The sequence below is a fragment of the Equus asinus genome, chromosome 15 (genome assembly GCF_041296235.1).
Source record: "Equus asinus isolate D_3611 breed Donkey chromosome 15, EquAss-T2T_v2, whole genome shotgun sequence".
Classification (NCBI taxonomy): Eukaryota; Metazoa; Chordata; class Mammalia; order Perissodactyla; family Equidae; genus Equus; species Equus asinus.
In genome coordinates this window covers 33,499,203-33,524,371 of record NC_091804.1, presented here as the reverse complement: position 1 = coordinate 33,524,371, position 25,169 = coordinate 33,499,203, and the positions used below count along the sequence as shown (strand labels likewise).

Here is a 25,169-nt window from a genome sequence, read left to right as displayed (position 1 = left end):
GCAGAAACGTCAAGGTTTGGGGGCTGGGCAGATTCCTGTGATGAATGCCTCCAACACTTCTGTGAAATTGACTCTCGCCCTGTGTGTTGCAGGTGATATTTGAATCCGTCTCTTTGAAGGGTCATCCTGGCTACATCGCTGTGGACGAGGTCCGGGTCCTCGCTCATCCATGCAGTAAGTCTGCTGCCTGCTCCTAACACAGCCTTGCTCCATGCCACACTGGGCAGCTTGGAGGCTGCAATCCCCCTATTCATTCAGCTCACAAACATCTCTCACTCTCTCTCTTTTTTAATCCTTCAAAAATGCTTACATACTCAATGCAATCAGTCCTGAATAAATCCGTAATTTCGCCGGCCTTTTCAACAGGAAGCACCTACAGGAATTTGCAGAGAGTGGCAAAACATCTTCGTTTGAATCTCTCTCCATTATTAAGGGAGTCTAAAGTCCTGATTGTTTATTAGTGGGATTCAGACCACTGAAGTGGAAGAATTAGAGGGCTTTGCATAGAATCTTTTGCAATTGTCTTAAAAAAAGAACACCACCAAAGCACTGAGCAAATTAGCACACTGTTCACTCACAGGGAAAAGTACCCCAAAGCTATTAATCCTTTAAAAGTAATTTTAAATACACTCGTCAGCTCCGTGTAGGCGTAGGGAGAGGTTTCTCACAGTGGTTAGTACTCATGGTACGGTTTCAGGAGTCCTCAAAGGCATCTCATTCCTCCATGTCCATCCAATTTCCCTCTGAAATTCTCTCTCGTGGCTGTATTTAGTCTAAGTTATTTGAAGGTATTTGAGCAAGGAAGTGCAGTTCCCAAGTTCGCTAAATCTCAGAGGGGAGAAGTCCCAGGTGCAAGAAGTTGAGATGGCATCATATCTACAGACATTTGGTGGAGGGAAACTGCTATCAAAGGGATGTGCATGGTGATTATGGTAGCCCCCAGGAGGACTCGCTGGGATGCCAGCCCCATTAGTTTGTTAGTGTTCTGCAGATTGGAGAATTCCATTAGTTTCTTGGCAGCCATCTGGTTCCAGTGACTCCTAGTAGGGCTCTCTCTACTTTCTCCTTATAGCCATGAGTCATGCTATATTGGGTGTGGTGCAGTTTGCTCTTCCTTCAAGAGATGTCATGTGCTCTGGCCTTATGTACCTTCCAATCCTCCCATTTTGGGGCTGTTCTCGTTTCAGCCCCATCCATGTTGCTTTAATTGAAATGTCTCTTCCCATGTCTGCTGCAGTGAATTTGTCAGAGCTTTGAACACCTCTTCCTACCCCTGGCACTAGAATGCCATTGTTTGACTCATTGTCTTAGAGCACCTTCTCTGAGGGAGTTTGGGACAGGTTCCAAGGGGTTTTGGCAAGACAGTATTTTGGATAACTATGTTTGGTGTCTGTGCAAGAGAATCTTTCCCAGAAATCAACCAGCATCTCAGAAATGCTGAGATCCTGCTGGACTCTCCATTACTCTGGCTCAAGGTCCCTACCCTCCGGTTTGCTTCCTGAGTCTGGGATTTTATCTGATGGATCTGTCCATTCAGTCATGCCTGGCGAATATCTCCACTGAACCAGACCTCCTGTGAAACGGGTCCCAGGAATCCCCCCAGCTGTGCAGGGTTTATAGAGAGGATATGCAGATGAGTCCCCCTCACCTGGATTAAGTCTTCCCTCCCTCCGACTCCTGGGAGTCATCATCAGCTGCCCATTGGAGAATGCTTTGACCTCAGACTGGGCACCTGTGTTGGGAGATGTCTGCTCTACCGGTGGTACCCTTAGCCTCACACACTCAACCCTGCACAGCCACCAGTTTAAGACAGTCTCTCTGAAACGAGTCTCAGTCTTCCCCAAGCCCTACACACATCCTGTCCTCATAGAGGACAGTCACCTTTGCTGCAGCCAGCTGCATTCCTGCTTCTTACCCTGAGCTTGATACTTGCACTTGCTCTTTCTGATAGGTGACGTTTGTCTCTTCCCAGGAGAATCTGGCCTGGCTTTCTCTCCCAGGACCCCAGAACTCTGTTCTCTAATGACAATTTTCACCTTTTCCGTGAGGCCCAAACTATCACCTGACTCTTGTCCCGGCCTTTACCGCTTCAAGGCCGGATTGGTAAAAGTTCTGCCTTAACTCCAGGAGCTGTCAGTGGTTTGCTGTTGCAGTCAAATGCTTCCTTCTATCTGAGAAATCTCTGTGGGAGAGGGTTTTCTGAAGGACATTTGGATGCCTTTCTACACCCAAAGTCTTATGGCTCCCCTTGGAATCCTCGTCTCATTGGCACTACTCCTGAATTTAGAATTCTCCTGGCAGCTTCATACTTTCCTGCCTAGAAGTGTGGATTGCATGGTTGTGGAATTTTTGAGAGCCAGTTACCCAGCAAATGGGCCATGGGATGTAACTCAGGAAGACATGACCCTGGCTATGTTCCTGCGTAATATGCTTCGACTGAGTTCAACCTTGTTGCTTAGGCAGCTTAAGCTTAAACTTCCCAGAAATCAAAATGTGAGGACTCTGCGATAGTGGCTGGAATTTGGAAAATTCCATTTAACTATGTGTACAAATACTGGCAGTGCATACACTCCTTAGGGGTCTATCCACAGCTCATGAGTCAGGTGGAGTTGAGCAGGGCCTAGCAAAGATCCCTTCCCAAGGATCTGTGTTCAATCCATGTACAGTCCAGGTTTTTACTTATCCTTTCTTTCAACAAGTAAATTGCAGAGCATTAGTTATGTGTCAAGAGCTTCTGCTGGACACAGGGGATACTTAAGTGATCAAGATAGGTTAGGTCCTTGTCCCTATGGTCTTAGCAGAGGAAGGAAAGACACTAAGTAACTAACTAATATTAAATAATAACTAATATGATTTCAGATAGTGGTAATGCTATGAATATAATGTGAGTGACTGAGATCTCCTCAGATAGAGTGGTCAGGGGTGGTGTCTTTGAAGATGTGATCTGAGCTGCTACCTGAGTCATAGGAAGGAGTTCATTGTATAATGATTTGGGGAGTGGGGATTCCGGGCAGAGGAAACAGCAAGTGCAGAGACCCCTCAGGGAGAATGAGCTTGATGCTGCTGGTGTATCCAGAGCACAGGGAGCACAGAAAAAATTGGTCTGAGCGAATCTTGGAGAGGGGAGCTGGGGGCTGGCCACACCAGGCCTTGAGCATCATCCTGAGCAGTTTAGATTTTAACGTAAGTGCAGGGAGGCACCACTAAGGGGATTTATGCTGGGGGGTAATTTGATCTCTTTTAAGTATTAAAAGATCTCTCTGGATGCTCTGTGGAGAATGAGTTGAAGGGTAATAGAGAAGTCAGGAGGCTTGTTAGGAAGAAAGTTCTGGAGTCAAGAGACGGTAGTGGCCTGGACCAGGGTGATGGAGAGACAGCCACTGATCATTCACTGTGTATTTACTGAGCATATACTCCATGCCAGGCACTTGTCTGGGTTATCTAAGTGAACCAGGCAGATGCATTCTCTGCCCTCATGGGCTTCCATTGAAGTGAACGAGACTGAAATTGAAACTGAAACAAATAGTCAGGTAATTATACGATCTATAACAGAGGGTATATTAGGTTGCTAGGGCTGCTTCTTAAACAACAGAAATTTTTTTCCCCACAGTTCTAGGGCTTAGAAGTCAGGATGAAGATGGCAGGTTTAGTTTCTCCTGAGGCCTCTCTCCTTGGCTTGCAGAATGCCAGCTTCTCGCTGTGTCCTCACATGGTCTTTCCTCTGTGTGCACATGCCCATCATGTGTCTTTGTGTGCCCAAATTCTTCCCTTTATGAGGACACCAGATTGGATTAGGGCCCACCCTAACAGCCTCATTTTACCTTAGTCACCCTTGTAGACGCCTTTTCTCCAAATACAGTCACACTCTGAGGTATTGAGCGTTAGGAGTTCAACATAAGAATTTTGGGGGGACACAATTCAGCCCATAACAGATGGTAAGCAAGCAGTGCTATGAGGAAACATGGAGCATAGAGATGGAGAGAGGTAGACAGATAGAGATATTTAGGAGATAGAGCAAACTGGTCCTATTTAATGGGTTAGTTTGGGAGCAGAGGCATCAATAATGGTGTGCTTCCCGATTTCTGGCTTTAAGTGTTGGGTGGTGCAGGCTGAGGTGGTGCGAGTAGGGAGAATTGAGCATGAGTGTTGCCTTCCAAGATACTGACCATGCATGGGTCCTGGGGGCCCATGAGATCACTAGCAAATGGCTAGTGGCTTTTGCACTGTCCTTCGGACTGACGCTGCTTTTTCTCCAACCACAGCCTTAATATTAATGCATTTATGACTTCACTCATAGATTGTTAAAAATTTAAGTATCCTGAGAAACATACATTCTCTTTTTGTCCTCAGGCTTTGAAATTTCCCACTTCTGTCCTACAAAACATTTTTTCTATCATCATGTGGTCATTGTTTATCGATAAGCAATTCCACTTAGTTTTCCAAAAGTTCCAGGGGGGGTTCGTGCCTGATTTGCAGCTGTGTTTCTTGATTGATTTGAGCTGAAGTGATGACTTTCAAGGCTAGCCTCACAGCTCTCAAAACAGGGACCAGAAGACAGGCGTAATGCTCAAAGGAAATTATTTTCTCTTACAAACTGAAACGTCTCGTCTATACTTTATAGCCCATTTAACATTTTTGTGTTATTCTAAAAGTATTTTAGCCATAGTTACCCTCCGCTGTCGTTTCTTGGTATTAGCCATTAGCAGGGCCACTGCCGTTATAACCATGTGGGATAAATGTCAGCACAATTTTTTCCACTCAGTTTCAAAGTTTCTAGCTCCTAAATTGACTTTTAGAGTTTTTTAAACTTTTTTTTTTCCATCACAACCTTGTGGGGCCGTGTCACTGAGCCCACGGAGTGTCTGCGGTATGTTTCTAATGTGTGTACTGCACTTTCTCCTCAATTGTGTGGCTTCCTACTGAGCAGTGTCAGGATTAAAGAGCGAGATAAAGGGCACAATAATATGTCTTCAGATGCTGCACTGACGTCTGCAGGAGTTTAAATGTCACCAACATCAAGGCATTTTGCCCCATACACACAGCCAGTTTTCTGTTAACCCCATTCAGCAGGATCCTGTTTTGGGGGTGCTGGGTCTCAGTAGGGAGTAAGCGTGAAATGCGTAAAATCTTGAGCTGGTGGCTCGTCTGGGCCCTGAGCTCAGCCGTATTTGGCTGAAGATTGGTGAATTGAAGCTGGTGGGATAATTTCTTTCCCAGAGCTGCAGATGCTGGGGAAAATGACAGTTGAAAGAGCGTAGAGCTCAGGAGTGGACTGGAATGAGGGGATGGGAGAGGGATGAGAGAGGCCAGGAGCTCAGAGAGGTGAACCAAACAGGTCCCCAACATAAGGAGGATCCTGAGAGAGAGAGCGATCTGTCATGAGCTGGGGGTGAGGCAAGGGCTCAAAGAGCAGAGACAAGAGTCAGTGAACGTGGAGAGAGTGCTAAGCAGCAGGAGGGGCGTCTGGATAAGCTCCTGTGTTGGGAGCCACCATCTAGGGCTAGCACTCACGTGATCCTGCAGCACGATGCCTGGAGAGGTGGGAGCATCTCTAGATTATGGTCCAGCTCGGGCAAGATTGGCCAGTGGGAATTGTTCCAGATGACTTACATAAGAGCTATGTAACAGAAACCACAACCTAAAAGAGCGTGTCTGTAGACGTGTTTTGTTAAGTCTGCATGTTGTTTTAATAAAATTCTGTCAAGATTTTTGAGTGAGAGATTTTACATAAACCCTGGATTTCTTACTTGCCTTGAGAAGTCGGATGATTAGCTACCCTGAGCAAAGCACTCTCGCCTGACCTCCGTCTGCTGGATTTAAGGAACAGCTGTCCCCGTTCACTGGGCATGGAGTGTAAGTCCCCACCACTCCTTATTGCCTCCTCAATGCTGAGGCTGGCGTCAGATACCAGTTATTATTGTGCTTACAGTGTTGTTTTCTTACACAGTCATGTGTCACATAATGACGTTGCAGCCTCAATGACTGCACATAGGACAGTGGTCACATAAGGTTAGTACTGTATAGCCTAGGTGTGTAGTAGGCTATACCATCTAGGTTTGGGTAAGTGCACTCTGTGATGTTCAAACAATGGTGAAGTAGCCTAACGACGTATTTCTCAGAACGTGTCCCTATCATTAAGCGATGCATGTCTGTATAGAGAAATCTTTATTTTACCCATGTCTCTCTCTAAAGTGGGAAAATGAATGATGGGACAAGGAGGTGGTGATTTGCTTTGCTTTTTGACTGAACCCTTTATTCATCTACGTAACTGTCTGGCTCCTGTAGTTGCATGGGTTCAACATGTCTGCTGTAAACCATCAATGTTTCACCAGAATATTAATGCTAGGGGCCATTAAGCCTCTAAATTCTCTCCACTGGACCTCGAAGGAAGGGAGGAGGAGGGATAGAAGATGAAAGAATTAAGGCAAAATGTCTGCTGCTGAGATGGAGAAATGGAGAGTCAGAAGCAAGCAGGGACATTGATCCAGAGAAGATCCATTTCTAACTGCACGTGCCCCAGAGGTTAAGCCATTTGCCCAGTGTCCCCCAAGGGTAAGGGGAGGTGTCCCTTTCTAAAACCCAACACAAAGCCTCCCAACATTGCAGCTGAGACCCTACGCTCCCTCCCTACACACAGTAGATGTTCCTTCCCCCATAACCTGTGGCATAAATTGGCTTACAGGGTTCACTCTGTTCCCACTTGAAGAATTGACTTGAACTGATAGTTCCAAAAATAACTTTACAAAATTATACAGGAGAGCAAAAAGGAAACAATTTCAGACGATCAAAGCAGCCTGACATTTTTCAGGTTGACTGGATGCAGGAATCTTCAACTCTGAGAAGCCCACAAGGAGAGGTCTTCCCTGGGCCTTTGACTGTAGATGCCACTCTAGTCATAGGGTCCCAAAGGCAGCGGGGTGGGGGTGGTCTCAGAGCTGTTGTTATTTGTTTAAAAACCTGTGCAGAAGGTATATGTTTTCCTACAGCAAGTCTGCCTCATCACGCCAAGGTTCTTGGCTTTTGCTGAGCTTTACAGATGGTGACACAGTTTGGTAGACCAGATAGTTTAAAGCGTGGAGGCCATGGGGACAAATGGCAAGGAAAGGGACCATTGTGATAAAGTATTCTGGAGCAATGAGAAAAGCCTGGAGGATCAGCACAGCCTTGCCTATGAGCCCTTTCTGGGACTGTGGGTTCCAGGTGACACCACTGACCTCCCATTGCCCAGGAGGCAAGAGAATGTGCTAGTTAAATGCTGAGTTTTGGATTAAAAAGGACTGAATTCTTTTTCTGTCATTAATACCATGTAGCTTTGGGCAAATTAAACTTGGTAAGCCTTGCTTTCTGCTTCTCTAAAAGGGAAATAAGACTAGTGTCTGCTTTACAGGAATGTTATGAAGTTAAATTAGATAAAACATATAAAGCATTTATCACAGTACCTGGCATTGTAGGAGCTTTCAATAAATGACATTGTTGTTATTATTTGTCTCTCTGGATATTTGACTCCTTCTGGAAAAATGGCCAAAGGGCCCTGGTGAACCTCCTCGATCCTCTTGACAACACTCTGTTTGATCTTGTTCTGGGTAATTGATGCCTGCTTCATCATTGATTTGTTAATGTGCTAGGCATCTTTGGCACTTTTGTGCCTCGGTGAAGAAACTCATTCTTCTAAACGTAGGTTATCAAGTCACTCATCTTTGGAGATCTCACCTAGGTGAGAACCTGTGTCTGTAAACAAGGAAAAAGATGAACCAAAGTTACCCAACATAAAACATATGTTTAATTCTAGAATTGATTGCTTATGGTCACTGTGAGTTTCATTTGAAAGTCCTTTCTCCTGTTAGGCCAAGTCCCCAGAGTAAATGTCCCACCTCCTTCTCATCCTCAGGAGATACATATCTTAGAGTGAAGAGCGTAGACTCTGAACATTTCTTGAATTCTCTGTGCCTTGGTTCACTCACTGTAAAAGAGAGATAACACCACTACCAACTGCATTGAGTTACCTGAGTTACTGTGTGTAAACCCTGCACATGACACCCATCACCTAGTAAGCACTAAGTGAATGGAAGCCACCAGCGTTCTCCTCCGCCTTTTCTCCCTCCTCCGCTCTTTGCCCTCCTCATCATCTGCATCATCTGCATCACCAGCATCCTCACCAAGGCCACGTGTGGAGGTCTCAGGCCCAAAGGTGCTTCACTTCAGCTTTCTTTCTTCTGCTCACCCAGGCAACAGGGAGGAACCTGCTACGGTGAGCCTCCGCCTATTCAATTTCTTCTTCCAGACATGGCAATATTGCCTAGCAGCTAATAATATGGATTTGAGGTTCTCAGAGACCTGGATTTATGTCTTGGATGCCCCACTTCCCGGCTGCTGACTGTGCCAAACTACGGAGCCTTAATTTTCTGATCTGTGAAATGGAGATACTGCCCACCTCATGGACTATTTTGAGGTTTAAGTGAGTGGATGCATGTGAAGCCCTTACAGTAGTTCTCGGCTTGTAGTAAGTGATCAATCAACAGCAGTTCTTCAGTGAGTGAGGCCACTTCCCAGGCACAAATTCCACCCTGCCTGGTGCCCATCCTGAGCTGCCATCTACTGATAGGGAAGTGGTGCAGGCTGTTGAATTCTGTCCTCATGTGCCCTTTGGTTTCTCTTTTAGGAAAAGCACCTCACTTTCTGCGGCTCCAAAATGTCGAGGTGAACGTGGGGCAGAATGCCACGTTTCAGTGCATTGCTGGCGGGAAGTGGTCTCAGCATGACAAACTTTGGCTCCAGGTAAGGATGGAGAAGCCCCCTCCTCACACCTGTCCATCCCTTGGTAAGGGAAGAAAGTGCGTGCTGTGATGAAGGGCTTGGTGGGGAAGAGGAAGGGTGTTTTTTAAGTACCTCTGCTCCTTGGATGTTGCTCTGTATCCTTGATCTTGTTAAATCTTAACTCTAATTCTGCTATGTAGGCATCAATATACCCATTTTAAAGATGGAGAAATTGAGACCACAAATACAAAGGTGCCAGAGCTAGAATTTGCAACTATGACCTCTCCAAACTGCCTCTAACATATTTGTCCTTTAAGCTCAGATTCCTAGGGCTAAGGCAAACAATATTTTAGACTCTGGGTATATATGCATTTCCGTGTGACTTTGAGAAGCACTTTGTCAGTTTCTACAAAAAAGCCTGTTGGGATTTTGATGGGAATTGATTGCATTGAATCTATCTATACATCACTTAGGGGAAAACTGACATCTTAGCAATAATGAGTCTACTGACCATGAACATGGTATATTTCTTCAGTTATTTAAGATCTTCAGTAATTTTACTCAGCAAGGTTTTGTAATTTTTGGTGTACAGGTCTTGCATGTTTTTTTATCAGACTTATCCCTAAATATTTCATATTTTCGATGCTATTTTAAAAGGCATTTAAACAAATCTCAATTTCTGATTTTTCATTGCTAGTATATAGAAATAAAATTGAGTTTCATGTATTGATTTTGTGCCCTGCAATCTTGTTAATCTTACCATGGCTATTTAAATTTAAATTAATTAAAATAAACTAAATTCAAAACTCAGATGCCCAGGTGCACTAGCCACTTTTCAGGTGCACAATAGCCACACGCATCTATTTGCCACCGTTTTGGACAAATGCAGATAGAGAACATTTCTGACATTGCAGAAAGTCTTATTGGAGAGCATGACTCTAGAAAGATACCACCTCTGGTTCAAGGAAACAGGAATATTGCTTGAAAGAAGCTGACTCCAGTTACCTCCAATTCATATATTGTTTTTTTTTTCTTTGAGGAAGATTAGCCCTGAACTAACATCTGCTGCCAATCCTCCTGTTTTTACTGAGGAAGACTGGCCCTGAGCTAACATCTGTGCCCATCTTCCTCTACTTTATATATGGGATGCCTGCCACAGCATGGCTTGCCAAGCGGTGCCATGTCCGCACCCAGGATATGAACTGGCGAGCCCCGCTGCCGAAGTGGAACGTGCGGTGTGCACTTAACCTCTGCCCCACCAGGCCGGCCCCTCCAATTCATATTAAGAAGAGTTAAGAGTTCTCTATCATCTCTTCTGACTGACTTAGTTTGGACGTTGGTCCCTAACCCGTGGCCAGCACACTTTGGTGGGAGTTCGTAGTGTCACTTCTCTTCTTGCAGTTGAGCCCATTTCCTGCAGTTGGAAAATCCCCTGGAGGTGCAGAGAGAGCACCTCCAGGGGCTCACAGTTCCTCCTTGCTCCTTAGCAGGGCAGTAGAATGAAAATAAGAGTAATGCCTGCCCCTCCCACTTCCCTGGGCTGTCTACAGACAAAGAGAGTACTGTCACCTTCCGTGTGTCAGTCAAGTATTACGTAGTGTTATTTTCTCATTATAATTAGTATTAAAGTGTATTAAAGTGCATCAGGCTTCCAAGAAGCCTTTGTCATTTCAATGGCATTGCCTGAGTTGGGTGATGAAAATGAGATGGGAAAATCACAATACTTCCAATACCTTTCTTTGGGTTTTCCAATTATTTTATGATCGTTACTTCTACAGTTCTGAGTTGCATGCCCTAAACCTTGGGTCTATCAGTGTAAGGATGTTAAAGCAGAATGTAATGGAAGTTTGGAAGACAATAGATAGGAACACGTGGCGTGGAGCTCTTCCACATCTTATTTATTTATCTGCTTTTCAGTGTAAACCAAATCTTATTGCACAGAACGTTTTTCAGGTGGCTTACAATGGGACATAAAGCATGACAAGATAGCGTAAATTAAAAGTGAGGCCACCCAAGATAGGAGGAAAAGAACACAATGGAGCTGGCAATAATGCTAAAACCACCTTTCTGTATATCTGTTACTGACTGGTGGGTCACAAATGGAGCCCACAGTACTGTAGCCACCAATAGAATAAAGGAAATGTCATATACACAGTACAGTTCCCAATGTCCACGAGATAAACACAAACCAATTGCTCGGGAAAATTCCGTCATTCACACGGGTCAGACAGGAATGGTTCCCAGGGGTTCTAAAGAAAACAGCATGTGGTGTAAGGAGCAGTGTTCTCCACCACAGTCTTATTGAAGGCACACGAGTGAGTTTCATAGGCTTGTTTCACGTGATGATGTTCTGTGTAAAAGCAATTGAAGGATGCGGCTGAAGAGAGGAGGGTGAAGTGGGCACTGTGATATGCCAGCGGTCCCTAGCTCTCTGCTAAGCCGTCTCCATCCTGGGACACTTTAAATGTATCTGGTGAGTGAATAGATTCAATAACTGTTTTCTCAAGGAAACCTCCCCAAATATTGTCTCCTTCATCTATTTTTCAGAAAATACTGGGAGGGAGATGGTTTACGCTATGCTCTCTGGCAAATGCCTGCTTTGCTAGTTAAGTCCAGGCTTATATTCAACAGTGTGGTTGGAAGTCGGTGAACATTTTTCTACAGAATATGAGGTGCCTGTCATGACACCTGCCACCAGGAGCCGGCCGCAGCCCTGACCCGAGACTGGTTGAGGCAGTGGCGGATTTCTCATGAAATACTGCTTTGGCTCTGTTTCAGTGCCTGGAGGAGCAGCCAGCAGACTCGCCAAACTTCTGTTCATGTAACTGGGCTGGGGCGACTCAGCCTGAGCATTTCCTAAGCAAGTAAAATAAGCACGTGGTGACCAGGAGTCCCCACAACATGCCCTCGGCAGGTCTAGCTTTCAGCAATGCCACTTCCTGCTGTAGCTTCCAAGATAAGCTGAAGAATCACTAAGTCACCAAAGGTGGAAACTTTTTATCCACCAGTTTTTAAGTCAGGGAAATACAGACGGTGACTTTCTTTCCAGAATGGTATGTCCGGTGGCCCTTCTTTCTGGCAATGGTTAGGGAGCAGGTGGTGGGCTCATAGTTTGAGATAAATCCTTGTCACCTGTGTTGTAGAGAATGCTTGCCTTCTTTTCTATAGAGCAAGAATCCATAGCCTGCTTATCTGTGAGTGGTTACAGATCATAAATTAATATTTTAAAAAGGAATACCAGCAAATACCCCTGTTTGACACCCTTCTGGAAACTTTATATGCTCTTTAGAAGACCTCGTCTGATGGTGCTTTCATGGACTCATGGTGCAAATTCTACGTAAGAATCAATGGACAGGACCAATGCAGAAATGTGCGTTCCTGAGCCTAGAACAATTCTAGTTCTTCGGGGAAAAGGCTGATAAAGGCCAATAAAAATTATAAACAAGCTCATCTCATTCTGGGTTGATTTCTCCTTGAGGTAGAGAGTATAATGCTATGGTCTATGGCGGACTGTCTATGGCCTCAGTCATAACCTGCTTATTTCTTATGTGATAAATTGGCCTGGGGAATCCAAATGTAATTTTTCAAGCATTTTTTTCAAGCAAGTAGACAGTGTGCATTCTGAGTGAAATGTCTAGTCTACAGTTTGGAGAGCACTTTAAAAAAGAAAAAAGAACAATGTTCAGGGTCCAACTAGGTGCAACTGTACTGACGGGATTATCAGTGCAGCACGGTGAAAATGTATATGCGTACATCTTTTCTGGAAGATAATTTGGCAATATATATCTAAAACCTCAAGTGTGCATATTCTTCCAAGAAGTGATTTTACTTATGGGAATGTGCCTGAGAAAATAAGCAAGACAGGGAAGAATTTATCTGCAAGTGTGTTCAATAGGATGACAAACTGAAAACAACCTAAAATGTCAAGCAAAAGCGACAGATTAAGTAAATGCTGGAATGGAGTCATTAAGCATCAGGTTATAGAAGTATATTTAGTGACATTTTCACAATATGTATTTAAGCTAAAAGAACAAGTTATAAAACAACTAATATGTTCAATTTATTAATTTTTTTATCAAAAACAAACACATATACATAATATACACATATTTATACTCACAAATATATGCCTACTTATATAATTATATACACATAACACTATACAACACGTATCAAGACAATAATTGTGATGTTAGATTATGTATGCTTTTTATTTTCACTTTTAATCTTTTTCATAAAAATACTCTAAAATGAATATAGGTAACTAATATAAATTTAAAAAATGCTACTAAAAAGAGAAAAATGGTCGTTTTTCCTACATACACAATATTCTAAGGATGGTGGGAAGCCCTGACTGGGCATTGGGGTAGCTGATTCCAGCAGAAGCCGAAGCCCTGGCCCCACTGAGGACGTGGTAAAATTACCTTCAGATTCCCCTACGCCTCACCTCCACCATCAGATACTGCTCATCCAGGCAGAGATGTGGAAATATTGTGTGTGTGCCATCTGGGCTTTACGGAAGACCGTGGCCCGTAGGGCCCCATGCTTCCACTTCTCAGGGCTCCAGAGCAGGCCCTGTCAGTCCACTGCAGGGCTGGCTTCCAGGCCTCCCTACAAAGGATTTGCTCCATCGAGAGTTAGTGCAACAAATATCGTTTGAAGAGTCTCAGAAATGAGGCCATGTGTCCAAACGCTCTGCACAGATCTCAGTGGGGGCAGCATATGTGTTTAGACAAATCACAGGCATTGGACAGGGAGCAGACCCTAATCTGGCAGGAAAAGGCTCCTGCCCTGGGCACGTCTCAGCCCAACAGCAGCCTCTCTAGGGCGGAGGAGATAAGCAGACGTGTCAGTTCTCACTGTGGCTGATTCTTCCAGTAAACCTGTTTTCCAGGTCCCCCAAGGGCTCCCGCTGGCTCCCAGGGCTGTGAGTGTTCTGGAACCAGCTCCTCCTCCTCCTGCCTGCATCTGTACCAGGTGTCCCTTCCACGTGGGACTTCTGTTGAAAATGTAGTGGCCACATCACAACGAAAGAATAATGATAAATTAATGATAATACTCATAAAAGCTGACGTTTATGGAGTGGTTACACCTGTGATGTATTTAATTCTTGCAACCAGTCTTTCAGGCAGATGCTATTTTTAGCTCCATTTTATAGATGAGGAGACTGAGCCTGGAGGGGTAAATGAGTCACACAGGTCAAAGTTGCACAGGTATCGAGCAGGGGAGGCAGGATTCGAACACAGGTCTGTGTCCTATTCTTCAGTTCTCGGCATCCTTCCACGCTCACCTTGTAGTCCTCTCACTTTATGTCATCATGCCAGCTTTTCCTTCTATACAGATGGCTTCCTATTAAAAAAATAAATTCGTTCCTTTAGCACATATTTACACTTCTCTAGTTTGCACTGTACTAGATACTTAAATAGATTTGAGTTTCTCAAATCTACAGGCAAAATCAATGAAGTAAAAATACCCTTGAAATATTGTTCAAATTACTCCCCTCTGGTTGCCTTTTTACTTTTCTCCTCTTCTTAGCCAAATTTCTTAAATGTGATGGCTTTCTTCAACTCCAACCTCTTCCCAGAAGTGACCCTTGTGAAGGTCACCAGTGCTTTCCTTGTTGCTAAAGCCAATGGGGCTTATTATTACAACATTATTGTTATTAGTCCTTATACTTGACTCTTCTTCAGCCTTTGATGCGCTGACTGCTCCCTCCTTGAAAATCATCCTGCCCTCTCGTTTCCATGAAATCATTGGTCCACAACTAGGAAGGGTCTGAGATTTTACCTTATTTGCAAGCTAATGAGGTAGGCTGCCATTTCATAGCTGCTGGCAGAAGATGTGAGTCTCCTGGGTCAGAGACAAAGGACTTTATTATTCACTGCCCAGCAGGCAGAATGAGCTTCACGTTTGCAACAGTTTCCCTTGTCCCCCCAAGTCCCATGGGGATGATGGGGGGGTGGATCCAGGTGGGGTTTGCATACAGTAGGCCTGTGTCACAGCTAAAGAACTCCATGCTTAGGAAACACCAATCTTTTATTAATAGCTTTATTGTGATGTAATTAACAAACCATAAAGTTCAGTAAGTCTACAATTTGATGGTTTTTACTATATTTATAAAGTCTTGGCACCATCATCACGTTTCCTTCTTGTCACTTGTAGGTGTCCCAGATTAAAAAATACATCTTTAGGGCAACACAGGGGATGAAAATCTAGCTGGGCTTTGGATTTGCAGAAGGTTGCGTTCTCTCAAATTCATCTGCACCTGATGCCTGGACCTCCTCCTTGTCCTCCATCCTGCACACATTGTCTTTGAGGACCCCAGTCAACTCTGACCTGGAAATTTCCCATCACATACTTATTCTTGCCTCCTTTACTTTCTAATGCTTTTTCATCAGTGTCTTCCCTCAGCCCATCCTCAGTTTCTGTGCTTCAGGATTTGATCCCAGCTCATCCCGGCCCCAGGGCGCAGGAGCTGGGAGAAAGAGTCATGAGCAAGGCAGACCGGCTTCTTGACCTCATGGAGTTCACCTCCTGGCAGTAGAGACAGACATTAAGCAACTCATCACAGAATTAAATATTTCATCACAAATGTGACCAGGCTTCTAGGAGAAAAAAAGGGTTTGCTGAGTAGGGAGTAGGGAGAGTGGGCGGGATGATGAGTATCAGAGAAGTGCCCTTGGAAGAAGCAGCCTTTGAACAGTGCTGAGAGGTGAACTGGATATAGTCAAAGGGAGATGGTGCCACACAGGGAGATGGCACATGTGCAGGCCCTTGACCCCCTGCTCATCCTCTTTGCTAAGGGCTTACAGCTCCCTGTGGGATTTATGCCAGGATCCTCCTAACTCTGCAGGAACTCTGAACCCAGAAATCAACCCCAAATGAGCAGTCAGCTATGCATGCAGTAGACCCTTGGGAGGGCTTCAGCACAGCTAATCAAAAATGATTTATGTCCACTTCTATTTCTTTTAACGTTTAATAAAGAATAATCAAAAGCTATTCTTTAGAGACTGCCAAAGAGGTACAAATATGATCTTAAGAAAATCAATGAGCCAGATTTTAGCAAGTTTCCAAATGTCATGCCATTGAAGCCGTATGACTAGAAGTGAAAAGAATATTCATTACAAATGAATTGTGGGAATCCCACCTAAGTATTTTCTAGCCAGGAGATTTCTGGAACAATTAGAGCAGTTTTCAGCTGGAAGTGCTGGGCCTCATTTTACTTTTTTATTATTATTGTTTTTTAATCTAGAAGCTCAAACCAACACATGGAAGGCTTCCAGAACCCTGTATTAAAATATCTCCTGTAAAACAGGCATAATGTCTGTTGCACACGGTTTTGTCTTATTAAAGACAGTAATGTTTCCACTTCTGCCCACCATAAATCAATTGCAGGGCTGCATGCGCTCTCTGAAATAATGACAGCCATTTTTGCAGGCTGTCTTATCTCTTTGTGAAGGGAATAATGTCATGACACGAGAGCAGAGAGGATGGAGAATTGCAAAATGGTGAGGCCATTATGGATACCTTGATAGCTCATCGGGTAATGTGAAAACAGCAGACTCTCCGTGGCATTGGGTGCCTCTCTTGTTTCCTCTCTAGGTGGTTCCTGAAGACAGCGAGGTCTTGCCTGGGGGTGGAAGGATGCAGGTGTGTTAGGGTTAGGAATATTAAAATGTGGGTATTCACAGCCCCTGCTCTTGCAAAGACTGTGCGCTCTCAAACCAAGCTGACTTATTTCACATAAAACAAAACAAGGTAAGGGAAGGTGGAATTCAAATTGTTTTGAAAACGAGAGAAAAGCAGATGAAAGAGGAGAATGAAAAAAGAGGGATTTCAAAAGGACCTGTTGCCAAGATGAGAAAGACATTAAGTATAAAATGGGATTAAGGAGGCCCACCAATTAGTCTATAAAATGCCTTTGTTCAACTTAGAACACATATGCCCCTGGATGAGCGAATTGGAAAAAGTTTCACCCTCTGGGTCGATGCAGCCCTGTGGGCATATAGCTTGGCAAGCAGACAGAGCCTTTGGGCAAAGAAAATAGATACTCAGCCTGTTCAGGACTCTTGGCTCTGCCAATAAAGTATGGGTTGGATTGGGGTGCCACATCCCTGGGTCGTGGCTGGGTATCCTCAGTGCAGTGGCCCATTGCTCAGCCTCAGGAAGTGGCTTGGATTTAAGGAATGTTTCCGTTCACGTGTTATGTGGAATTATTTGGCCCCTTGCTTTCTGTTGAGGGACTTCAGATGACATTACCCTTCAAGTCTTGGAGACTCAAGACAAGCCAGCAGCATCAGCATCACTTGGGAACTTGTTAGAATTGCAAATTATCTAGCCTCATGCTAACCTGCTGAATCACCCTGGAGGTGATTCAGATGCTGGCTCAAGGTTGGAGAACCACTGCTTTAGCCTGATGGAGTTGGGTTAAGAAAACCTCACCCTAATAGCATATCAGATATGCCATCCCTGAAGAATATATTTACAGTCTGTTAGCCAGGAGTGTAGGAAGATGCTTTGCCCCTCCTTACATAGATATTTCTGACTTAGAGACTCCTGATGCTTCCAGAAAGCTAGACATCTGGGCTTCCATCACAGCATTTCCCAAACTATTTTCTATGGAGCAGTCATTTCCTGCAAGATGACATTTGGTGTTCTTTGACGAAGCAAAGTAAGTTTCTAGAACACTGTGTGCTTTACCCTCCTCTCACAGAGTCATATTGTAACTGTTCGCTGTCATATACCGGGTGGCAGCTGGGTGATGTCATTAAGGCCTCAGTCCCTGGAATCAGATCACCTGGATCCAAATCCTAAGTCAGTCACTCAGCAAAGTCATGTAAGGTTTTGCTGTTCTCCAGCAGTTCACAGGCCAGCAGCACCTGCAATACCTGGGAACTTGCTAGAAAGGAAGGATTTCAGGTCCAACCGCAGCCTCACTGCATCAGAATCTGCATATTTAACGAGATCCGCAGGTGATTTGTATGCACGTTGGTTTGAGAAGTGCTATTCTAAGGCAGTTGCTTGACCTCCCTCTGCCAGTTTCCTCATTTTTAAAATAGGAATATTAATAGGACCTATCTCATGCTTTACCGTGAAACAGAATCACCTGGAGGGTTTGTTAAAACAAAAATGGCCTGGCTCCACTCCTAGAATTTCTGAATCATTAAGTCAGGGGATGGGGCCTGAGAATGTGCATTTCTAACAAGCATCCCAGGGGATGCTCATACTGCTGTGTGCAGGGACCACACTTGGAGAACCTCTGCTCCAGGTCATTCTGAGAGCATTGCTCTTTCCACACCGGCCCTGTTTTTCTCCGTGAAGTATGCTATTTCAATCCTCGTCTTTATATTTATTTCCTATCCTTTTTGCTGTTTTGCTGGAATCTTAACCCAGCCTGTAAATTCCGCTGGGCAGAGATCACACTTTCCACACTCCACATTCTTTCATTTTCTGTTTTGTTAAATAATGACTACATTTCCAGGATAATTAATAATAGAATAAGGAAAGGGGGGAAAACTCAGACTGCCAACAGCAATAAACAGCATCCACAAATGGATATCAGCCCTGGAATCCTCTTTAAAATCTACACTTCTAACAAGGTCCCAGGTGATGCTGAGGTTGCTGGCCCAGAAACCACCCTTTGAGAGGCACTTTCATAGGGATTTTAAAAGGATTAAGTGAATTCTATCATGTAAGCCAGTTAACACAGTGCCTAGCACAGACTAAGCACTCAAAAATGTTAGTTAATGTGGCTTTTACTTAATAAATGCTCAGACAAATCCCATTAAGTTGAACAACATATTTATCAAACTCACTTAGCTATGGAACTCTTTATTTGTGGGAGTCATATTGACTTTTCAGCGGAAGCAGTGTGTTATTACAGGATGCTCCAGCTTTCCCATGTTGTCAGTGTTCAACCAAACTCAGTTCCCAGCCCCTTCTCTCCCCTCCCCCTGCTTTTTTTTTTTAACATCGATTCAGGAGCCAACCACCAGCAGAGCTCAAGGCAGTGGCTCATGGGATTTTAGGAGACCCTATGTGTAATGGAGGAGGCATTGATAGGAAAGTGCTGGGCAGAATAGATGTTATCAGTGTCCTTGACAGGGTCCTTTTGAGCCAGTGCCCCCAACCCCAAGGCACTGTCCCTGTTGGCTCTAAAGGCTCACAGCTCCCCTTCCCCAGAAAACTGCGCTCAGTCAAATGGGAACAGACCATGACCAAGGACTGACTGACATGGGGTACAAGTGTTGGCTCCTTGCCTAGAGTGGGATCATCTCTGTGGTCCATGCATGCTCCAGAGCTCCCGTGGAATCACGCTGAAGCTGGACTCCAGTTTTGACCACATCCTTGCTCGGTTTCTTTCCTCTCCCTATTTTTTACCCCCTTTCTCCTGAGAGCACTCAGTAAGTCGCCGTTCTCAGACTCTGCTTCCGAGAAGTGCAACCTAAGACACGGTTATCAGTGCCCACTGGGAAGTTGATTCATTTGGTTCATAGACTCAGAAGGGCTAGAAGATGATTCCACTTTGGAACAACAGACATAGGTCTGAAAGACTTGCCACAGAGGAGAGGAAGTGTGCCCTGAAATTTCAAAGGAAGGATGTACTTATGTGTGAAAAATATTACAGGAGCCAGAAGAAAATTTCCAACAAGCCGGAGTGGTCACAAGGATCTAAGAGTCTGACAGCATCTTCCCCACGCTTCCATGTGTGTCAGCCGTGTCATGCTTCTCTCTGGCTTTTCCCAGGACTTTGGCTACCCCTCACTGTCCTGCTCCTCTTTCCCAGCATCCTAACACTTGCATTCCTGTGCATGACATGGCGCTTGATGTCTTGATTGGGAAGATGTGCTCTCCCACCTTGTCTCTGGGCTGCGGTCCACTTCAGGCTCCTGGCATCCCCCTATTCCACCCCTCTTTGTGCCCACTCAAACTACTCACTTGCCTGTAAGCCTGGATCTCTGAGCCCATTCCTGCTTAATGAAAGCTCCCTTTGTTTTCTTCCCTTGTATTTTCTCTTCTCCCTCTGTCTGGGGCTGAGACAGCGGCTGGGACCTGTGCTTCTTACACATGTACTCTGCTATAATCCCTTCTCCACGTTGCCGCGGCATTCTGGCATCGGAGCCTCTCACCCTCCCTGGGCTTCTAGAATCCCTTCTGATTTCTGTGTCGGGGTTCCTGCTCAATTGCCTTGACCTTCAGCACCTGCTTGCCCTTCCATCTGGGCTCAGCTCTCTGAACTTAACCTCCATTTCTCCTTGCCCGTGGTCCATCTCAGTGCTATTTCCTATCATGGCTCCAGGCCCTCCTGCACGTCCCTGTCCTGCTGTTGCCTGCTCCCAATATGACAAGTGTGATTATCAAAAGGCCTATTTTCCAGAGATTTTATAAGACAACCTGCAATTTCCTATCTTTCAGTGGGAGAAAGCCTGGTGGTTCAGGAGCTAAACAGAAAAATGTGAATCGTTCAGGGGTATGCACTTAATCCTCTCTGGTTTTGCTGGAATCTGACATCATTAAGAAGAAAAATAAATAATACTGGTGGCCAGCCCAGTGGTGTAGGGGTTAAGTTTGGCACACTCTGCTTTGGCAGCCCAGGTTCATGGGTTCGGATCCGAGGTGCAGACCTACACCACTCATCAAGCCATGCTGTGGCAGTGACCCGCATACAAAATAGAGGAAAGATTGGCACGGATGTTAGCTCAGGGTGGATTTTCCTCACACCAAAAGATGAGGATTGGCAAAAGATATTAGCTCAGGGCCAATCTCCCTCACACACACACAAAAAGTTAAAAAAAATAATAATACTGGAAGTGATAACAAAATAATATTTAAACTAAATGGGAAAAATGAATGGTTTGCACTTAATCAGCCATTGCTCTGTGTTAATTTCTTATTGCTAATATAAGAAATTCTGCAAACTTAGTGGCTTAAAACAACACAGTTTATTCCCTTATCGTTGTGGAGATCAGAAGTCAGAAATGGATCGTTTTGGGGGCTAAAATCAAGGTGTTGTCTGGACTGCATTTTTTCTGGAGGTTCCAGGGGCACATCGATTCCCTTACCTTTTCCAGTTTCTGGAGGATGCCTGCATTCCTTGGCTCATGGCTCCTTCCTCCATCTTCAAGCCATCAATCACGTCCCTCTGACCTCTGCTTCTGTTACCACATCTTCTTCTCTGACTCTGAACCTCCTGCCCATACAGCCCGTTGTGATTACATTGGGCCCATCTGGATAATCCAGGATCATCTCCCCATCTCCAGATGCTTAACTTAATCACATCTACAAACTCCCTTTTGCCGTATAAGGTGACATATTTGCCTGTTCCAGGGGTTAGGATGTGGACCTCTTTGGGAGGCCATTATCCTACCTACCCCACTTTTCATGGCTAATTTCATGGTTAGTTTGGAGAGCTCCACTAGCAGTAGAATATGCCACATGCTAAGTGTTTTCCACGCCTTCTTGTTTATTCATCATGATAACTCCATAAAGTGAGCACCAGTGGCAGATCCATCGAATATTTGGGGAAACTGAAGCTAAGAGAAATGAAATCTCTGGCCGAAGTTGCCCAAATTTGCTTCCATTTGTCTTATTATCAGTCCGTATCCTGTCTTTCCCTAGCTCCATCCCTGTCGTCTCACAAGTATCTAAATAACTGTAGCCTCCTGGGAGCTCACCTGTGACCACTGGGGTACCAGCCACATCCAGGAGAGGGTGCCTTAGATTTGGAAATAATGGCATATGAGGAGTTTTATACCAGATTGGTTTATTTATTTTTTGGCACATTATTTTTTTTTCTGCCTGGCTTTTTTCTATACTTCTTTATCCTTAACATTCAATGTTTTTATGAATATGTACTATAACTATTGTAGTTTCCATAAATTTTGTCAAGTAGATGGTGGGCCATTTCAATCTGAAGATTTAGGTCTTATTTTAATCCAGGAATGTGACCTAATATATCTTGGGATGTGATCTGTGTTCCGTTCGTTCAGCTCTCTTCCTTAGGACACCAGTTATTTATCTGGTGGTTGGTTGTCTGGTGTCTGTTTTCTTCATCTATTTGTCTCTCTCCAATTCCTTTATCTTTGCTTTCCTTGCTCTCTGGGTTAGTTTTTCAAGCCTGTCCTCCGAGTCGCTGGTTTTCTGCAGTGCTGATTCAGTTCTTCGCTGCTGATACCATTTTGAATTCTGCAAATGGCATTGCTTGTTTCCTGTAATTCATCCCTGGGCTCCTCTGGGTTTAATTTCTTTCTTTGTACTTTTCCTTATCCACTCACCTCCTAGCCCCTGTTTTATAGAGCTCATGTATTGACATCACTCTTGGTCTCTCCTTTTTATCCCCCACATTTCTTGGCTGTTGAAAGCATTGGATGTCTATGCAAAAGCACTGTGTCTGATAAGCTGTCTGTTTGGTTGACATTTTTGCTTGTTTCCCCCCACATCCTATACAGCATCCCTCCCTCCACCCTCTCTTTGCCTTTTTTTTGGTCTTCAGTTCAGAAATTGGTAGCAAATAAGCAGATCCTGTTCACACCTGTTACCCACTATCCCACATTTGGGAATGAGAATGCTGGAGGAGATGACTGATGGGGGGTAGTTACCCCCACATCAGAGCAACACACATGCTATTCTCAGGACAGGCTCTGAAGCTGGATGTCTGTTTCAATCCCAGCTCTGCCACTTATGAGCTGTGCAGCCTTGGGCATGCAGTGTCACTTCTCTGAGTTTTAGCTTCCTCATGTATACAATAGTGATAATAAGTGTGCTCACCTCATGGATTTTTGTGGGGAATTAATGAGAAGGCGTGCAAACCACTTAGCCCATAATAGTGCTCAGTCACTATTAGCTTCAAAAAGAAAGAAAGAAAAGATAAAAGCATTTGTGATGTTATAAATAAATTAGGTTAGAAAATACCCACCCAAAGCCTTGTCACTCCCTTGTCCATATCTCCCATGGTGGCCCTGAAGGGCCTTGCTCAGCAATGAGGAAAATGAGCTTTCGGTGACTCCATCTCTTCGGAGGCCTTCCCATACATTTGACCAACTCTTCCTGAAATCAGGACACATTCTTGGCATTTGCCAAAATTTCCTCTACTTCCTCCTTGCACTGTCTGGGGAAAGGGAATCGTGTTTGGGGTCTGGTCAGTTATAGTTTGATCGAGTTGTACCATCTCTTGAAAAACTGTATCAGGTGTGAGGCGGGTGGCTGGCAGCACACACAACCTTCCCCTTCCATTCCCTTGTGCTTGTTTTTGTCTGGTCATGTCGCTTAGTTTGTGGAATGGGAGCGGGTAATGGCTGCCTCTCCTACTGTCATGGCTTTTAAAAAATACCATTTATTTTATTATTTTCAAGTACAAAAGCAATACATGTTTGAGGCAGAAGGTCTAGGGAATGCCAAAAATTCAAAAGAAGAGGAAAACTGTTACCCACATTCTCTCTGTCCAGCCTGCAGCAGTCCACTGGAGGCCTTGGTTGCTCCGTGTTTCTTGGCTTCCTGCTCGCTGTCTTCCCCTGCTGTCCCACCTCGTTCGCTTGTACAGCTGAGCACGGTGGCTCTATGCCCCTTATCTCCCAGTCCTGACACATCACTGATGGGGGTGATGGAAGATGAAGTGGATGAAAGTAGGTCACGCATGTGACGGAACTGTGTACTTTGTTCAGGAAGCGATGAAGATCACATCTTGGAAGACTTGGGGCGTGGGGAATCCGATAAATCTCAAGATTTCCCTAAATCTGACCTGATAATTAAAACACTCAATTTTACGTTTGGAAAATGATTTTTTTCTTTTAGTGAGGAAGATTCGCCCTGAGCTAACATCTATTGCCAATCTTCCTCTGCTTTGTATGTGGGATGCCCCCACAGCATGGCCCATGAGTGGAGTAGGTCCGTGCCCGGGATCTGAACCCACGAACCAGGGCCTCGAAGCAGAGCATGTGGAACTGTAGCCACTTGGCCACAGGACCGGCCCCCGGAAAAAGATTTTAAATTAAGGCAGGCAGTGAGGATATGGTCTCAGTGAAAAGAGGGCTTGGAAGTCCTAGATAAAGGACTTACTTGCTCTGCTTGTTTATTAACCTCACTGACATTTGGATTCTTCTAAGAAGAGCAGCAATAATACACACCTCAATCAAGGCTGTGGGGATTAAAGGGGAGACTCAGGTTCTGGCACTTAGTAGGTGCTTAATAAATATCCACCCAAACTGCATCCCTGTGCATGTGCCTTGGTGGCTCTCACAACTTGCTACTGTGAAAAGATCTCATTCAGACTCAGAATATCACACCTAGGATTCACCATGGTAAAGACAAAAATGCCTGTGCATTCACCTTGATTCTAGAAATGTTTACCGAGTCGGGAGGCTTCTGGGCATGGTGTGGGTGATGGAAAGAGCAAAGTCCTGCCTTTGGGAGTTCACAGTCTATGGTGGAAAACAGTTGTAGCAAAGTTGCGTGGGAAATTTGCACCATACATAAGAGACTGAATAGATTCCAGAGGTGGTGTGACAGTCAGGGGAACTTACTGGAGGTGGTGATGAGCTCAACTTAGGTTTATAAGGGAGAGGGAGTATCCCCAGGGAGTAGGAGATTCCAGGCAGAGGAAAGAGCGTCTGCCAAGGAGGGGAGGTGTTGAAAAGCCCCCATGCACACTCTACCCATGGGGACAGATTGTTCCCTGTGGGGGGTGCTCAGAGGCTGGGTTGGGTACCAAGGCACCAGCCATGGGGCTGGGGACAGGCTGTTCATTATCACTTCATGGGCTGTGTTCTCATTAACCTCACTGAGTCTGTCTTTGGGGAAACCCTGTGGGTTCTGCTTAAGAGATGAAGGAAAATTGGAGGAAGGTTAAGGGGCTAAGTGCCAACCCTAAATGCAGGCTGGGCAAGGCATTTAGAAGGGGGCTGTGCCCTCTCTTCTTACCACCAGACATCCACCCTCTTGAATCAGCTCACTAGCAACGTTTATTCTTGAACCGGATCACTAGCGAAAACCAGACATGGACACTCCTTATTGTGGAAAGTCATGGGCCCCAGGGGTGTGGAGACAGGTGGAGCCTCGGTGATAGGAGTCACTCGGGAGTGTGTGATGATAGGATTTCTCCTCTCCCTTCCTGTGTCTTGCAGCAGTGGAATGGCAGGGATACGGCCCTCATGGTCACCCGCGTGGTCAACCACAGGCGCTTCTCGGCCACCGTCAGCGTGGCAGACACTGCCCAGCGAAGCGTAAGCAAGTACCGCTGTGTGATCCGCTCCGATGGTGGCTCCGGTGTGTCCAACTACGCCGAGCTGATTGTGAAAGGTGAGTGCTACCAGCCCGTGCCTCTGCCTACTGGTTGATTTTATGGGAATCCCTTGGCTCCATTCTTGGAAAGGTAGGAGGAGTTAAGGCACCTTTTCTCATCTGCTGCTCCTCCGTTCAGT

At 45.0% G+C, this 25,169-nt stretch overlaps 1 protein-coding gene across 15 annotated transcripts in view; it reads left to right on the top strand.

The window, feature by feature from the left end:
• The window catches only part of PTPRT (protein tyrosine phosphatase receptor type T), a 1,011,807-nt gene that overhangs the window by 360,792 nt on the left and 625,846 nt on the right, over positions 1-25,169 (top strand). For all 15 annotated transcript variants that reach the window (XM_070485956.1, XM_070485943.1, XM_070485942.1 and 12 more), the window contains 3 exons: positions 93-174; positions 8,660-8,775; positions 24,873-25,047. In XM_070485956.1, coding sequence (XP_070342057.1) covers positions 93-174; positions 8,660-8,775; positions 24,873-25,047 — 373 coding nt within the window. The remainder of the gene's footprint in view (positions 1-92; positions 175-8,659; positions 8,776-24,872; positions 25,048-25,169) is intronic.